General features: G+C 36.7%; 1 protein-coding gene across 5 annotated transcripts in view; it reads left to right on the top strand.

Moving 5' to 3' along the window:
• The window catches only part of CYLD (CYLD lysine 63 deubiquitinase), a 70,550-nt gene that overhangs the window by 41,783 nt on the left and 11,846 nt on the right, over positions 1-16,921 (top strand). For 4 of the 5 annotated variants that reach the window (XM_077898458.1, XM_077898461.1, XM_077898457.1 and 1 more), the window contains 7 exons: positions 459-575; positions 6,980-7,359; positions 8,247-8,412; positions 9,311-9,452; positions 10,666-10,788; positions 12,915-13,006; positions 13,917-13,983. In XM_077898458.1, the coding sequence (XP_077754584.1) occupies positions 459-575; positions 6,980-7,359; positions 8,247-8,412; positions 9,311-9,452; positions 10,666-10,788; positions 12,915-13,006; positions 13,917-13,983 (1,087 nt within the window). The remainder of the gene's footprint in view (positions 1-458; positions 576-6,979; positions 7,360-8,246; positions 8,413-9,310; positions 9,453-10,665; positions 10,789-12,914; positions 13,007-13,916; positions 13,984-16,921) is intronic. The other variant, XM_077898459.1, reaches the window with a different exon arrangement.

Below are 16,921 nucleotides of genomic sequence, written 5' to 3'. Positions count from 1 at the left end.
GCATACAACATTTGAAGATTACCCTCTTCTGAAAGGAACTATTTTAAAATAACAGGTTAAATTTGGGAGCCAACAGGTTCATCACATGAAATTGGGGAATGCTGATGTTGAACATTTGGAAATAAGTCATAATAGATGAAATAATTTTTAAAAGCTGTTTGTCTTTTAAAAAAACAACAGCAGACTTTTCTTTTTGTTTTTAACAGACTTTTAACTTCCTCCTGTTCCTTTCCTATATTGATTCTTGGGTGGAAGAATTTTTTCACATTGCCAAAATGGTTATCTATTTTTTGGACGTTGCCAAAGTGGTTGAAAACGCTAATAAAATACATCGTGTTTTATACATGTGTTGCTTTCTTAAGCAATTGTTAACACTGTATGCATGTTAATTTCTCTTAGGGAAAAGCTTTCACACCATATTGACTTTATTTTTAAAAGGAACTTTTCTTGATCCATAGGATCTACCTCAGACCCTGGAAATAGAAACAGATCTGAATTATTTTATACTTTAAATGGATCTTCTGTTGACTCACAACCACAATCCAAATCAAAAAACACATGGTACATTGATGAAGGTAATCTATAATTTTAGTGCTCTTTATAATGATCCTCTCCCTTTAACTCATCAGGAAAAAAAAGAAAAAAGGCTTTTCACCAGAATATCTAATTTTTGGAAACAAAATGAGTATGCCATTTTTTTAGTAATGTGGCTGAACTAAAATATTGTATACAATTAGAACTGCACTGCTTGAATTAAGATAACATTCAGAAAATGTATTAGTAGCTCGTTTTCTTCTCTTAGCTGATCTTTAGGGTAGATCTCTCAAATCAGTTGAATCATTTAAAGTCTTTCCTGTCTGGGTCTTTCTTACCTCTTTAAACACTCCTTTTTTGCCTTTCCTTGGTTTAGGAACATCTTTTTCTTCTGGTTATTTTCTTTGTTCATCTCTTCAGTAAATATTTATTGAGTGCTTACTATGTGCCAGACAGTCTTCTAGGCACAGGGGTTACGATGGTGAGTGAAAAATAGATACGGTCCTTGCCCATTCTGAATTTACGATCAAGTTATTAAAGCAAACATTAATCAGACCATGACAGAACAGAGAATTGCAATCAGGATGAGTGCAGTGAAGTCACATGATGCCATTAAAGTGTATTAAAGGTGGATTTTACTTACAGGGGCTCAAGGATGTTTCTCTGAGGAAGCAGCACAGTTTCAGTTTTCCAGAGGAGCGTAGGATAACACAGTGAAAAGGGACAAAGAACCTTTTCGGCAGAGGGAATAGCATATGTAAAGGTCTTGTGGAAAAATGGAATCTGTGTTTGCCAAGGACTAAAAAGAGCCAGAGTAGGTAGAACAAAGAGAGAAGCATAACATTTTATGAGAAAGGCTTACAGGGCCAGGGCATGTGGAGCCTGGTGTGCCCTATTTAAAGGGAATGGGGAGCCACTGAAGGATTTTCAGCAAGGGGTGACATGACCAAGTTTGCCTTTTGAAAATCATTCTGGCTGCATGGGGGACAGTGGCTTGAAACAGGGACCATGTGGGTATGAGGGCACCATTGAAGGTTGTTGCAGGGCTCAGAAATAGATTATAGCAGCTAGGGCGAGGCTTGTTGGGGAAGGGATGGGGGGAAGTGGATGGTGTCAGACATCTTTAGGAAGTGAATTGATAAGACTCAGGCTGAAAGTGAGAGCTGAGGAAGAAAGAGGCATTGATGATACTCCTGGTTTTCTGGCTTGCAGACTTCAGCAATTGTAGTGGAAGGTAATGAATTTGATTTTGACAATATTGAGCTCCAGGGACCTCTTAAATATCCAGAGTTGATCTGGAGTCAAGTAGATAGTTGGATATGTAGGTCCAGAGCTTAGAAGAGTTAAGAGCTGGAGAAGTAAATATGCAAGTTGCCCCCACATATCTGGTGATTAAAGTCCTGTGAATACTATGGCCCGAATAGAGAGTGGTGGGGGGCGAGTGTGGGAATGAGACTGAGTCCCAAGGAATTTAGTGGCTGGGAGACAGAGGAGACAGAGAAAAAGCCACTGGAAGGAACTGAGGAAAACCAGCAGGTTGTTGGGTCAAGAAGCCAAGGAGCTAGTGGACAGCAGTATTGAATGCTCCTGGGAGGGGAAGTAAGAGGAAGACCATACAGGTACCCGCTGGATTTAGCCAAAGGAAGCTATCAGTGACCTCGGTTGGTTATGCTTCTGTGGAGTGAGGAAATGGAGATATGTTTGGTTGCCAAAAATGGAAGTTTGGGTTTCATCTTGGACTTCTCTCTCTCATTAGTCACATCCACTAGTCACCAAGTTTCCTGGAGCTTCTCCTCTTCAGTATCACTAGAATCTTTCTCATATTCTTCATTTATGTAAGCACTGCCTTAGTTCAGATATGTTATTGCTGTCTAGTTAATATAATGGCCTTTCAGCTGGTTCATCTGCTTCACCCTTTTTCCTTCTGAGTTTATTCTGAATAACTGTCATCACCATCATCCTTATCATCACTACCATCATCACTGAAGTTGACGTTTCTTGATGACTTACAGTATACACTAGACATGGTGTTACATGCTTTGTATGCATTACTTTGTCCTCATACCAATTTTGTGAGGTAGATATTTTTGCTTTTTATTTTGTTACAGTGGTTAGATACCTTGCCCAAGGCCACACAGCTAGTTGTAGTGGTGCCAGTGTTCCAACCCAAGTCTGCTTGACGCCAGAGCTGACGCTTTTGATCACTACACTGTGTTTCTCTTCACATTACTTTCTGGTTGATTTTTCTGCAGATGTATCTGCTTGTGTCTCTCCTTTGCTTTATGTCTATTAATTTTCTCCTAGCCCTTGAACATAAAAATCCATATTCCTTACTTTAGCTTGTTAGACCCTTTTATGGCATGACTTCTTACTTGTCTCTGTCATTTGTCCTGCATCCCTGCTCTAGCCATGCTTGGAGTGGGGCCATTTTGGAACGTGCCATACTTTCTCTTTTCTTGGCGCCTGTTGTACCTCTTGCCTGGAAATCCTTCTTCCTGTTCCTCCCACTCCGTGCTTAGGCTTACTTGTATCCATCTGTTCAATCTCAGCTTGGGTATTATTTTCTCCTGGAAGCCTTTCCTGCCTCTCCTTGGTTAGGTGAGGTGCCATCATAATTGTTTGTCGCCTGTTTCCTCTGCCAGACTGGAGTTCCAAGTGCCTCGCACAGGGCTTGGCATGGAGTCCATTTAGTAATTGTGTGCAAATTAAATCTAAATAAGAAGTTACAAGAACTGTAGGACTCTATAGTGACTTTTAAGCTATTGCCTGGATTATTTAGGTTATATACACACAAATGTATATTATACATACACCAATGTCCAAGTCTACTGTTTCATCACTTGGGCTTCAATACTCATGGGAAATGATTTGAGTGAGATCTCTGATTTTGTCTTCTTGTACCTTCGTTTCTGCTTGGGTAGGATGTTGTGAGGGTAGACAGGGAATATCCTATTCCTTAGAGCAGGAAGCTTCCTTAAATGGTGCTTCTTCAGGAGATTCTGTCTCCCAGTAGACTAGTTGTGTTAAGATTTGGCCCATATGTTAGCAGGTACCAGCTCTCTCAAGTATCTTGGCAGGCAACCATCCACAGTGGCCGTGGGGCAGCCCCACTCTGTCCCCCTGTTGTTACTGGTAGCTTTGTGAATCCTTTTCCTATGAACTGCTTTCTTTCTAAGGAAAGGAAACTAGTAATACCGAGGGTTTGTCATAACCTAGGTGACATTAATTCTTCAAGTTTAGGCAATAACTTTACTTTCATACAGTTTCTGTAGTAGTAGAATATTTTTAAGGTCTTGATTCTAGTCTGATGTTGTATACTAAGTGTTTGTAAGTATGTGGGTCCTAAATGGGATCTATAAAGTCATGAGATCTATATGGAGTAGGCCTTCATCTTTAAATTAGAAAATAGAAGTAATTTCAGTGTGAAAGAACATTTCTTTTCTATAATTTCATTGATATATTTAAAAAGCTTTTTTTCCTACAACATTTGATTTGTGTATTCACTTTTTTTCTTAAACCTTGAGTATTTTCTTGTGTTAGCGGCTATACCAAGTGCTGCAGATTCACCCGTGAAGCCTCATGAAAAAACATGAAAAAGCCTACCGAATTCCTCCTCTTGCTTATGTTCTGGTTGGTATGACAGATAGTAAATATATAGACAAGATAATAATTGATTGTGACACATGCAGTGAAGGAAATGAAGCAACCGGTGGGGAGCCAGCTACCATAGTGTTTTGGAGAAGTCCCTTTGAGGGAAAGGTATTTGGGTTGAGATCAGGATGATGTGAATGAACCTGTCGGGGAAAGAAGTAGGAAGAGCATTCAAGGCAGAGGAGAGAGGAAAAGCAAAGACCTGAGGAAAGGAAAGTAGGCCAGAGTGGCTACAGCATGGTGAGCAAGGAAAATAGGTGTGGAAATGAATTTGGATCGGTAGGTGGGAGCTAGGTCATCTAGGACTTTGTTGATATCAGTGAGAAATGTAGTATTTATCATAAAAACTCTGGGAAACCATTGGAAGTTTTTAAATAGGGGAGTGATATAAGATCATGTAAAATCTTTAATTTTAAAAAGATCTCTCTTAGAGTTGTATGGTGATTAGTTTGGAGAGGGACAAGGGGGGACAGACCAGGAGAGACACTGGTTATACGGTGAAAGACAATGGTGGCTTGAATTAGGGAGATAATAGAGGTGAAGAAGAGAGGATGGATTTGAAATATGTTTTGGAGATAGAACCCAATGCTTTACAGATTTGGGTTTTGGGCTTGAGGAGTTGAGTGTTTAAGAAAGAAAAGAATAACTTAAAATCCCTATATTAAATATCACTTCCAAAGAATTTTAAATAGATGAAGTATATAGAACAATAAGGTACAAAGCACAGCAAACACCCATATAGTCACGACTCACTTGAAGAAAAAAATCATTATTATTACCTTTGAAATTCCCTTGGTGCTGCTTCCTAGAACCCTTTCCTTCATGCTCTCCTCTGAGCTTCTGTCACCTTTAATTTACTGTTCATCATTCTCTTGGTTTTCATGATAGTCTTATGAGTTTGTTTATTTAAACAGTATACTGTTAGTTGTGCATGTTTCTGAGCTTCATATAAAAGAATCAGATTCTATGTATTTTGTGATATCCCCTCAGTGTTATGTTCTAGAGATTCACCACACTAGTAATAGGTTATAATTTATTTGTTTTCATTGCTCTATAGTGTTCCATTATGTTTCATTCCATTACTGTCTAAATATACCATAATATACATCTCTAATCAACCACCGATGGGCATATTTGAATTCTTATTTTCCTGCCATTATTAACAGCCCTGCTATTAACATTCTTACGTGTCTAGGCTGTATACCTAGGAATGCATTTACTGGGTCATGTCATATGGACATCTTTCCTTTACTGAATCATGCTACATGTTCCCAGAGTAGTTGTACCAGTTTATACTCCCATCAACATTGTGTGAGGGTATCAGTTGCTCTTCATCCTTACCATTAGTTAATGTTCTAAAACCTTGAACTTTTGAAATGGTATCTCACGTTGCTTTTGACTTCTTTTATCCACTTGTGAGGGCAAGAATCTTTTCACTGATGTGTCAATTATTTGGGTATCTTCTTCTGAGTTTCCTTTTCAAGCCCTTTATTCATCTTTCCTAGTTTTTTTAATCTTTTTTATATTGATTTATAGCCTTTTGTCCAATTTTAATCCTTTATCAGATATATATAAGTGTTTTCTATTTGTTCAGTTCATGTTTTCACTCTTGCTAAGGTGCCTTTTAATGAATAAGTAGCTCCATTTTAATGTGGTCATATTCGATATCTTTTCCTTTACGGCTTATATACTTATGTTCAAGAAATTTCTCTCTGCCCTAAAATCATAAAGAACATTCTTCTATATTGCCTTCTAGAAGTTTATGGTTTTACCTTTCACATTTGTCTTTAAGCCACCCGAAAGTGATTTTTGTATGGAGCATGCAGTACAAGTCCAATTTAATTTTTTTTGAAGTACTGATAACTGATTATCTCAATATTATTTATTGAAAAGTTCATTCTTTCCCCACTGATCTGCAGTGCCTGCCTGGCATCTGTTTTCATTATCTTAAGGAAATAAATTTTGGCTTTGGTTCTCTTTGTGTGTGTGTGTTTTCTTTTAAATTATTTTCTGCTTTTGTAAATTTATTCTGGTTTTGATCCTCTTTACTGTGTTTATCTTCTCTTTAATTAATTTCTGTTTTGTATTTATTCTTTCCTCTTGACTGCTTTTTGGGAGGTTACTCTGTTCTAACTTCCTCAGTTGTATTTTGAGTTCTTTAATGTTCTTTCCTAAACTATTACATCTATAAATTTCCTTTGTAAGTACTGTTCCACAAACATTTGTTGCTTCTTTATTTCTCTCTTTTTTTATTTTAAAAATTTACATCATTGGGGCACCTGGATGGTTTAGTCGGTTAAGCTCAGGCCATGATCCCAGGATCCTGGGATTGAGCCCCACATTGGGCTCCCTGCTCAGCAGGGAGTCTCCTTCTCCCTCTATCCCTTCCCCCTGATTGTACTCTCTCTCTGTCTCTCTCCCAAATAAATAAATTTACGTAATCATTTCTGTTTTGATTCTTTAGTTATTTAGAAGTGTCTTTCTAAATCTTTTGGTATTTTTATTTGTATTGTTTTCTAACTATTGTATTATGGACAAAAAGTATCACCTATTTAATACTAATCAATAATAGTTTTTTGGTTTGAGCAGTTGGGTGCTATTTACTGATGTAGAAAAATCTGGAGGTGGGAGGAGAATGTAGATTACTGCTTTGGAGAGATTAAGTATGCAATGCTTATAAGAATCCTAAAGTCAAATGGACAGCTGGTCTAGATGTGTATATTAATTCTTAGAGATGTGGATGTATTTAATATTCTTGAATACATTTCTCTAAATAAGGATAATTTTTTTATAGTTGCTGAAGACCCTGCAAAATCGCTTACAGAGATATCTCCAGACTTTGGACACGCTTCACCACCACTGCAACCTCCTTCTATGAACTCATTATCCACCGAAAACAGATTTCACTCTTTACCGTTCAGTTTGACAAAGATGCCCAATACCAATGGAAGTATTGGCCACAGTCCACTCTCTCTGTCAGTTCAGTCCGTGATGGGAGAGCTAAACAATGCACCTGTCCAGGAGAGTCCCCCCTTGGCCATGACTTCTGGGAACTCACATGGTCTGGAAGTGGGCTCTCTGGCTGAAGTTAAAGAGAATCCCCCTTTCTATGGGGTAATCCGTTGGATTGGTCAGCCACCAGGACTCAATGAAGTGCTAGCTGGACTGGAACTGGTAATTTAATTTGACTTAAAAATCACAATTCTTCTCTATCTGGAGTTTTGTGTAGTTTTTTCCCCCCTTTTATGCTTTTTTTTTGGTCAAAATGTTTTATTTGTCAAAAAAGGCATCACTAGAGAAAAATGTTATTACCGTGTCATCTGGCTTCTTTGCCACCCCTGAAGCAGCTGACCCACTTGTTCCCCATGATAATTGATCTATGTTCAAGTAATGGAAACAGATTTTTAGGACACTGTGTTTAGGCTCATTATATTCAACAGAATACAGTAAGGAAAACAAATCTATTATTGACTGTCTTTTTCTTCCTCAATCTCTCTCCATCAGTCAGTTCTAATACTTATTTCATCGGCTTTAAGATTAATTGCCATTTTTAGAGATTTTTTTTGAGATCTTTTTAGAGGGAAAAGTTTTCCCTTTGGAGATTGGGAAAGCGTATCATTTGGCCTTTCATGATCTGGAGAGCATAATTTGAGTACAATTAACTTTTACTTATAAAATATATTTCTTAAAAATTCATTTGTATGCTAGCAAAGGCTACTTTTGGGGAAGGGGGAGGTTGTTAAATAAATCACCCGTGCCCCTTAGTTTTCAGTACTTGTGGAAATGGTGCAGGAGAGCCTGTTAACCAGGGAAGGCATAAGCCTACATTCTGGAAGAAAATACATTGAGGACTTCAGGCTGGATTAAAGAATTAATCTCTTAAATGATGAGTTGTGAGCTGAAGCACTGGTTAGTTGATCTCCTCTTTCCTGATGGAGTTCTTGGGACGAGCGTGATGAGGGAATTCTGAGAAAGAGTGAGCCATGGAATAGAAACCTCTATTCCTTGTGTACTCAGGTGCATGGTGCAGAATAGCACATCCTGAAGCATTTCTTTTTCAGGAAGATGAGTGTGCAGGCTGTACAGATGGAACCTTCAGGGGCACCCGGTACTTCACCTGTGCCCTGAAGAAGGCACTGTTTGTTAAACTGAAGAGCTGCAGGCCAGACTCCAGGTTTGCGTCTCTGCAGCCGGTTTCCAATCAGATCGAGCGCTGCAACTCTCTAGGTATGGGACACCTTTCATTTACTCACCTGCTTCTGATCTCAGGCCATTCTGCAGTAGGCGGCAGTAACATACATTAAAATGTATTTTTCCTGGATGTTCATTGGCCAGTCAATCAGCAAAAATTGCTACTTAGTAACAAGAAAGTTACAGTTGTCCCAAGAGGGGACTTTTGGACAAAGTATCAGGCAGGAAAAAAAATGAGATTTGGAAAGTGAAAAATAGTGAGACTTACTTTTTTCCCTTCTTATTGGCCACTAACATTTAATTTTTAAAAACACAGAGGTAAAAATTGAAATGGGGCCTTCCTTGGGCACGGACTACCCTCTCTTGAAGGATTAAGTACACCAATAAGCATATCTTACAAAATCAGCATTATTATATGATGTAGTCCTAGATTGATTGATAGAGGACAGGTCCCCTCAACATTCATAATGGGTGACAGTTTCCTGAAGTTGTCTCTTTCCAGTTTTGGGTAAGAGTTGTGAAGCATTTTGACAGTTAAGTGACTATCAACAGGAAAGCCATCTTTATGGAAAATATTTTTTCATTACAGTTGAAGTAGTATGTGAAATTTTTTGTTTTCTGACTTAAAGATGAAACATCTCAGACAAATAAAATATTTGGGGAACAAAGTATTTTAACTTGGCAGATTCTTTTTATACATTACTTAATACTCTAACGTCTTTTTTAAATGGTGGAGGGAGTGAGATTGAAATGAACATTTTTACAAGCCAAGCTGAAGAGCAGTGAACCCAAACCTAGTTTTAACTTGGTTTTAAGTCATGAAACAAGTTTTACCTCAGAATACAAAAATGTATTTTAAAATGATGAAATACATGGGAATACATATTGTAATAATTAAAAAGGGAACTTAGCATTTTCATTTTTATGTTTGCAGCATTTGGCGGCTACTTGAGTGAAGTAGTGGAAGAAAATACCCCACCCAAAATGGAAAAAGAAGGTTTAGAGATAATGATTGGAAAGAAGAAGGGTATCCAGGGGCATTACAATTCTTGTTACTTAGACTCAACCTTATTCTGGTAAGTTTCAAATAAATGCAATAAGACTATAGTTCTATGGGGGCAGAGATGTGTGTATGAGCATCCATGTGTGTGCCTGTTGCATGTGCATGAAAGAAACTGCTAATTGCCTTTGAATAAAGAAACTGGGTAGCTGGGGAACAAGAAAGAAAGGGAGATTTACATTTCATTATAGCCTTTGGAAGCTTTTGAACATGGTCGGTCTCATGTGCTCATATCCAAAAAATTAATACAAAAGTAATGTGGTGAGTAAGGAGTAACAGTGATAATGTTATGGGGGCAGATGTTTTGAGGGTGTCTGGGAAATCAGGGATTGAATGAATTAAAAGAAAATAATTGCCGTCGTATATGTAGTTTATTCCAAAGTTGAATGACTTAACATGGCAAGAGGCTTTACATTGAGATCAAGCCACATACGCTGCCAGTTGAGTGTAACTAGCCAGCTCTATACAGTCACGTTGTAAGAGTTAGGAAGTTAATGGGGTGTTCAAATTTTAAAAGTGGGGAGAAGAATAAAAATGGTGGGCCATTCTTTTTGGCAGGATACTGTACATCTCTTAGGTGTGTGGACAAAAACAAGCCCTACTGAACTGATATGAGACTTTGTAGATTTCCTGATAAAAATTTGTATTAGCCAAAATTCCTTGGTCTTTGATCCCAGCTAGTCACCAGTGTTAGTCCTTCACAAGTGACTTTGGCATTTAAAGAAATTTCCATCTCTGTAAAGGGGTGTGGGGAGAGAGAAGTATGATATCTGGAGTGGATTTTATATTGTGTCCTGTGTCTGCATTGGGAAGTAGTTTCAAACTTCCTCCTCTGCTGTCTGCTTGTACTTTGACTCAGATTTGTAGGCCCCTTTTCAGCTTTTGCAAAGTTCTCTTGATATACTCAAGGCTTATTTTTATCCTTTAACACTGTCAATCTGGAGTTTGCTTTCTCAGTATTGGTCTTTTAATCTTGAAGGAGCTCTAGACCCTGATGATTCAACCATGGGAACCTTAAGAGGGGTGTCTCTGGTACCTGTGTTAGCACAAAGCATGCGTTTGTATGTTCCTTGTTCTGCAGACTTTGTGTTTTTTCTCTTCTCATTCTTTTTAGTCTTCTGTTTCCCAGAAACTATCATTTTAGTATCTGTTTGGTATTTTTGTAGTATTCTGTTTAGTGTCTGTAATATGTGTACAGCATGAGGAAAAATATTCCTTTTATTTTACAGCTTGTTTGCTTTTAGTTCTGTTCTGGACACTGTGTTACTTAGACCTAAAGAAAAGAATGATGTAGGATATTATAGTGAAACTCAGGAGCTACTGAGGACAGAAATTGTTAATCCTCTGCGAATGTAAGTAGAAGATCTATCATTATTTTGCCTTTAGATGATGTCCTATTTATGGTTTTTCGAGGTAGTAATTAACTTATACCTGTTTTCATGGGTGAAAAATTGTTCTCTTGATGAAGTAGGATGACTGAACCTTTGCTGCCGTAACTTTTTAACCTTTACTGCCTTTACTTATTTAATTTATTAAATCTGGTTAAGGTGTAGTATATACTGTATGCCATAAAATGATGAAACCATTTTGGTAGAGTATTGTCCAATTTAGTGATTGCAGCAGGTTTAGAAAAGTTGATAAAAAGTGCAAGGTACTCTTATTTTCTATGATAGTTCATTCTAGCAGTATCCCTAACAACGGTCATGCTCTCTGGTCTAATTGTGGAGTTTGGCTTCTGAAACTTAATTTTATCTGAAAAAAAAAAGCAAAAGAAAATTTTAATTTGTAGAATAGCTAGTATTTAATAGTCTTGCATTAGAAACAGATGAAATATATTTTATTAACACATTTCTTGGTTAAAGGAATATAGTTAGGCCTCCCTGCACATTCCTTTAAAAATGATATTTTGATCATTTCTTAGTTTATGAATTACAAATGTGTTGTTCTTTGGTCACGAAGAAGTGATTTGTGATGATATAAGGTTAAGTTACGAGACCTCTAGTAAAGACATTTCATAAGTGGTAGTAGTGAATGTGGGATAATATCACAGTTTAAAATTTAAACTATGAAGAGTTAGGTCCCTAGACTATGAAAGAAATCTGTTCACTCAAGAATATAGAGAGCAAACTATGCAATTTAAAGTCCACATTAAGTCTGTACTCATTTAAATCTTGAGACCCTTTTCTTATTTAATGATTAAAATTTAAAAATAGTTTGATGTGAACTTTTGATGACAGAATGCAGAAGATTGAACAATAAAGGGCATGCAGAATAGCCTACTGTATCACATGGCTAGGAAAGTCAATTATAAGCAAATAAATCTCCCTCCTTATATCTTTTCTTTACATTCTGTAATGATGAAAATGACTTGAGTTTTCACCCCATAAGATAATTATGAGTCTTGATTTTGACATCAGTTATTTTATCTGATGCAGATTTTTAAATTTACTGTCCATTTCTTCCTCCAAGTAATTGAAAATGGAATAAGATAGATCAAATTCAAAACTCTAGGCCATGTGACCACTTCCTTCTTCCTTCCCAAATACCATCAGACCATTAATAGACGTTATTTGGATACTGTTGTCCAACCAGTTAAGAATCACGATTAACCGGGCTGTTGTCCTGTCCACAACAAGGACCTTGGCAGATTCCCTGTGTCTGCAGCATTCCTATCTATTAAAGCTGACTGGTTTTATTTGGTACTGAAACCTCTGTTTTCTCTGTCTCAAACTCCTCAAAGGCAGAGACCCTGTTTTATCACCTAATTCATTTTTGTATTCCCAGTGGCTGACAGGTTAGATTACTGTGTAAGTGGTGGATGCTCAGTGTATGTTGGTTGCAGAGAGTTGATGAGTGAATGAATAGTCAATATACAAAATGGATATTAGATTAGCTACTTTTGACTTGCTCTTGTTAAACCTGCGTGGACTTCTCATGTTTCTTCCAAAGGCATTTTTAGCTTTAGAATTTTGTCAGGGATCACTGTGGAACGTACTGAATGTGTCCTGTATTCAAAGATGAGAGACAATGTCATATACGTGATGACTGTTTTGATTGTACCTTTTCCATTTTCAGTTTCTTATCAAGGCCCTTTAGCATTCCCTTTGGCGATTTTTTTCCTCCGTTAGTATTAAAATGACTTGTTCTCAAAGTTTTTTTTCTAAGTAAATAATTTCTTAAGCATATAGAATCAGAAGACTAGTCATCGTAATTTAAAACGTAATTTAAAAATGCTTTCTCTTAGATTAGTATATGACAGCTATTACTTTGATGTAGTAGTGTCTAGGGTAATTCTGATGCTAGATTTTTAATTTGCAAACCTCAAGCAGCCTATAACTGTGATTTTCAAAATGATTGGCTAGCCTATTAATTTATGTATGACATGTTGGGATTATATAAGAATTCTGTGATTATCAAAATGTGTTATACTAATGTAATATATATGCCAGTATTAATTAATTGTTTTTTGCTAATGTAGATATGGATATGTGTGTGCAACAAAGATTATGAAACTGAGGAAAATACTTGAAAAAGTTGAGGCTGCATCAGGATTTACCTCTGAAGAAAAAGGTGGCTCCTAATTTATAGGATATGCATTAAAAATAACTTGAAAACATATGTGAAATTATTAGAAATGTGTGTCTGTGTAGCTTGGGGGGTTTTATTTTAAGCTAGAAATTCCTTTCTGTGTGACGTACAATTTTTTTAAGTCCTTTTTTTAAAGTTTTCATTTAAATTCCAGTTAGTTAACATACAGTGCAATATTAGTTTCTATGTGATGGACAATTTTGTCCCCTTTTTGTAAATGCTTTATCTCTTCTAAAGGTGAGTGATATGTGGGAAAATGAACCCCTTTAAGAAGCTGTCTGGTAGTAGTACATTAAGTGAATAAATAGTTTTTGTCTTTCTTCCAGCAGTGGTATTTGGCATTGTTTTCCTTCTAGGGGTAAAGGGTTGCATTGGGTTCATCCCCCATTTTCCAGTTAGCTTTCCAGTTATAAAGGGAGCTAACATGGGCAATTAGAATTAAGTTTATGATCAGAGATCATATATTAATCTATTCTTAGCTACTGGATTTACTCAGAGATTCAGCTCCTGACTCTGAACATGCTAGCAGCATATCATAACCAGTAATGGTGTTTAGAGACTTGCTAATTATTCAAAAACAGGAAAAAACAAGGTTTTATTTCCAATTTTATTCTACTTAACCCCCTCAGAAGAAATTGGAATTACTTCATTATACATGAATTACTATATCTTTTCAAAAACAGTTAAGTTATAACAAAATTGGACTGTCCTTTATCATAACTTTATCATAACTATGGTTTTCATTAGGCAGGAAAACTTGAGAACTATGCTTTTAATTGAAAAAGTGTCAGTTATGAAAGTGAATTCAGAATAAGAATGTAACTATTATAAATTTAAAAAATAGAATGATTTAAAAATTTTGTCTGTGACTTACTTTTCAATTTTCTCCTAGATCCTGAAGAATTCTTGAATATCCTATTTCATCAAATTTTAAGGGTAGAACCATTGTTGAAAATAAGGTAACTTTTAAATTGTTACAGAAGCATTGGAAAAAATAGGCAATCTTCATATTCTCTACCATCATTGGATAGAAAGATGTCTTTAGTGATTACATAATATTGTATTTGTTTAGTTAATATGCTAGGTTCCAGTGCCTGGGTGGCTCAGTCAGTTAAGGGTCTGCCTTCAGCTCAGGTCATGATCCCACAGTCCTGCTCAGCAGAGAGTCTGCTTCTGCCTCTGCCTATGCCCCTCCCTTTGCTTGTGTGTGCACACGCTTCTCTCTCTTCTCTCACTGTTTCTCAAATAAATAAATTTTTTTAAAAATCTAAAAAAAAAGAAAAAAATGTGCTAGGTTTCTACAATGCAAATTAATTAAGCTATTTAATTACATGATTAATTTAATCATTGTCCTCGCTAGAGTATTGTACTTAACTGGAACACTGAATTTGGTGTAAATTTGTGCTTTTAATTTTAACCCTAGTTGTAAATATTATTGCAAATCATTTTCTTATAAAACTGTACATAAATATTCTTATAATTTAATTAATGAAAGCTTCCAAGGGAAATTAAAGAGTAAGAGAGTCTTATTCTATGGGTGCTTGGGTGGCTCAGTTAGTTGAGCATACAAGCTCTTGATTTTGGGTCGTGTCAAGGTCTTGGGGTCAAGTCCCATATTGGGCTGTCTGCTCAGCAGGAAGTCTGCCTGAGATTCTGTCCCTCTGTCCATCCCTCTGCTCGTGTGTGCACTCTCTCTCTTTCAAATGAATAGATTAATCTTTTAAAAAAAGAGAGAGAATCTTATTCCAACCCGATTAAATACCTTGAGAACACTGTTTTTTTTTTTTTTAAGATTTTAGTCATTTATTCATAGACACAGAGAGAGAGAGGCAGAGACACAGGCAGAGGAAGAAGCAGGCTCCATGCAGGGAGCCCAATGTGGGACTCGATCCCGGGTCCCCAGGATCACATCCCAGGCTGCAGGTGGCGCCCAACCGCTGCGCCACTAGGGCTGCCCGAGAACACCGTTTTTGATGATCCATCACTCAGAGAATCACTTAGCCTCACATTAGCTTTTTTTTCCCCAGTTTTGTGATTAGCCTTTTTTTTCTCCTCCATCTTAAATGAAAGTCTCGAATCTAATGCACTGAAGTTCTTAGGGAGATATTCTAAATGGATGAACTTTTCAGGTAGTTAAATGTTTACAGTCTAAATCCTGGACCCTTTTACACTTTACACTTGGGTTTCTCTATTCGAAATCTTGCCAATTTACCGTTTGCTTTCCTAAGAGCTATTACAGACAAATATTCTTATTATCTTGTGTCATAAGTGAGGTGTGATGCCAGCATTGAATTGACGGATAGAAGGAAGGGAACGGAGAACAGTACCACAATTACAGTTTGATATTGTTTTCGATGTTCTAACTAATGAAATAAGACATGATACATAAACATCAAGAATACATACTTATTCTCTGTTCAAAGATGATGATAGCTGTATGTATACCTAGAAAATCCTGGCAAATTGTTCAGAAACTACTGGATTACACAAGAATTTATAAATTGACCACATAGAAAGTAATCATGGAGAAATCACTAGCATTTCTATATACCTTCTAACAAATATGTAAAAGGGATGCTTTCATACTTCATGACAGTATAAAATGCCAAGAAATAAATTTTATTGAGATGTGTTTTTTAAAAATTTGTGCAGAGCTCCAAAGGCGATTTGATTAATTAGTGAGAAAGATTGTGTTCCAGGTAAGAACAGTAAATTACTTAAAGATGTTAATATTTTATAGGATTACTTACATGGAAGCAAGATCCTAACTTTTTTTTGAACTCTATAAAGTGATTTTAGAGTTCTTTATAGGATGAAATGGGTGAAAACATTGAAGTTTGAAGGTTTTTTTTTAAAAAAGAGTTCTATTATAAGCTATAAGGCAAAGCTATAGACATTAAACAGTGTGATACTGTATAAAAGTGGATCAACAGACTTGAATAGAAAGCTCAAAAATAGAATCTCAGTATCTTATAAGTCAACTCTCAGACACAAATGAGGAAAGAAAGCTGTGTTTAATACATGTTGTAGGAAATCTAACAGGCAATTTGGGAGAAAAGAGTCACTTTTGTATTTCCTCTGGAAGAGATAAATTTCAGATGATTAAAAAAATTTTCTTCTTCTTCTTTTTTTTTTTTTTTTTGTAGCCCAACAACCCTTGGCGATGTCCTAGACTCCCAGTAATAACATAGGATGAAAACAGCTGTGATTCTCAGGGGGTGAGGAGGGCTGGACAGATGTAGGAGTGCATCTCAGTGCTTGTAGGTCTTGTGGGTTTTGGAGAGGGCCCTGGGAAGTTCTGGGAATTTCTGCCACCCCTTGAAGGGGTCACTGCTCCCCAACCCTTTCAGCAGCCTCTTCATATGGGGAATTTCTGATTTAAAGATTACAAGAAGATATAAAAAGATACTTCAAACGTTAACTTTTCTTTTTCAAGTGTCATTCTTCACCTGCATGAGCCTTGCTCTCTCAGAGAGTCTGCCGATATAAAAACTAGGAGGAGGAGTACCGTAAACTCTGAAATAGTGGAACAGTCTGAGAGACTGCACTGAAGTCTTACAGGACTGATGAGACAAAGGACTAGCCACCTAGGAGGATAAATGAGAATTTGATAACAGACTAAATAGAGTAAACAAAAATTGAATTCCCAGAAATAGAAGTTAAAAAGGTCTATCTCCATGTATATGCTGTACAGCTGGGAGAGGGAGCATCACTAGATATAGTATGTAGAGCTGAAGAGAGAATTGCTTATTTGGAAGATAGATTGGAAGAAAGTACCTGAAATGCAGCCCTAAGGGAAGAGAAGTTGGAAAACAAGAGAAGGTAAGAGGCGTGGAAGACCAGATTCCTAAGTGCAGTTCTAGGAGATATTGGAAAGAATAGGGAAGAAATAATATT

The sequence above is a fragment of the Canis aureus genome, chromosome 5 (assembly GCF_053574225.1).
Source record: "Canis aureus isolate CA01 chromosome 5, VMU_Caureus_v.1.0, whole genome shotgun sequence".
NCBI classification, from domain to species: domain Eukaryota; kingdom Metazoa; phylum Chordata; class Mammalia; order Carnivora; family Canidae; genus Canis; species Canis aureus.
This window is presented reverse-complemented; position numbering and strand designations above follow the sequence as displayed.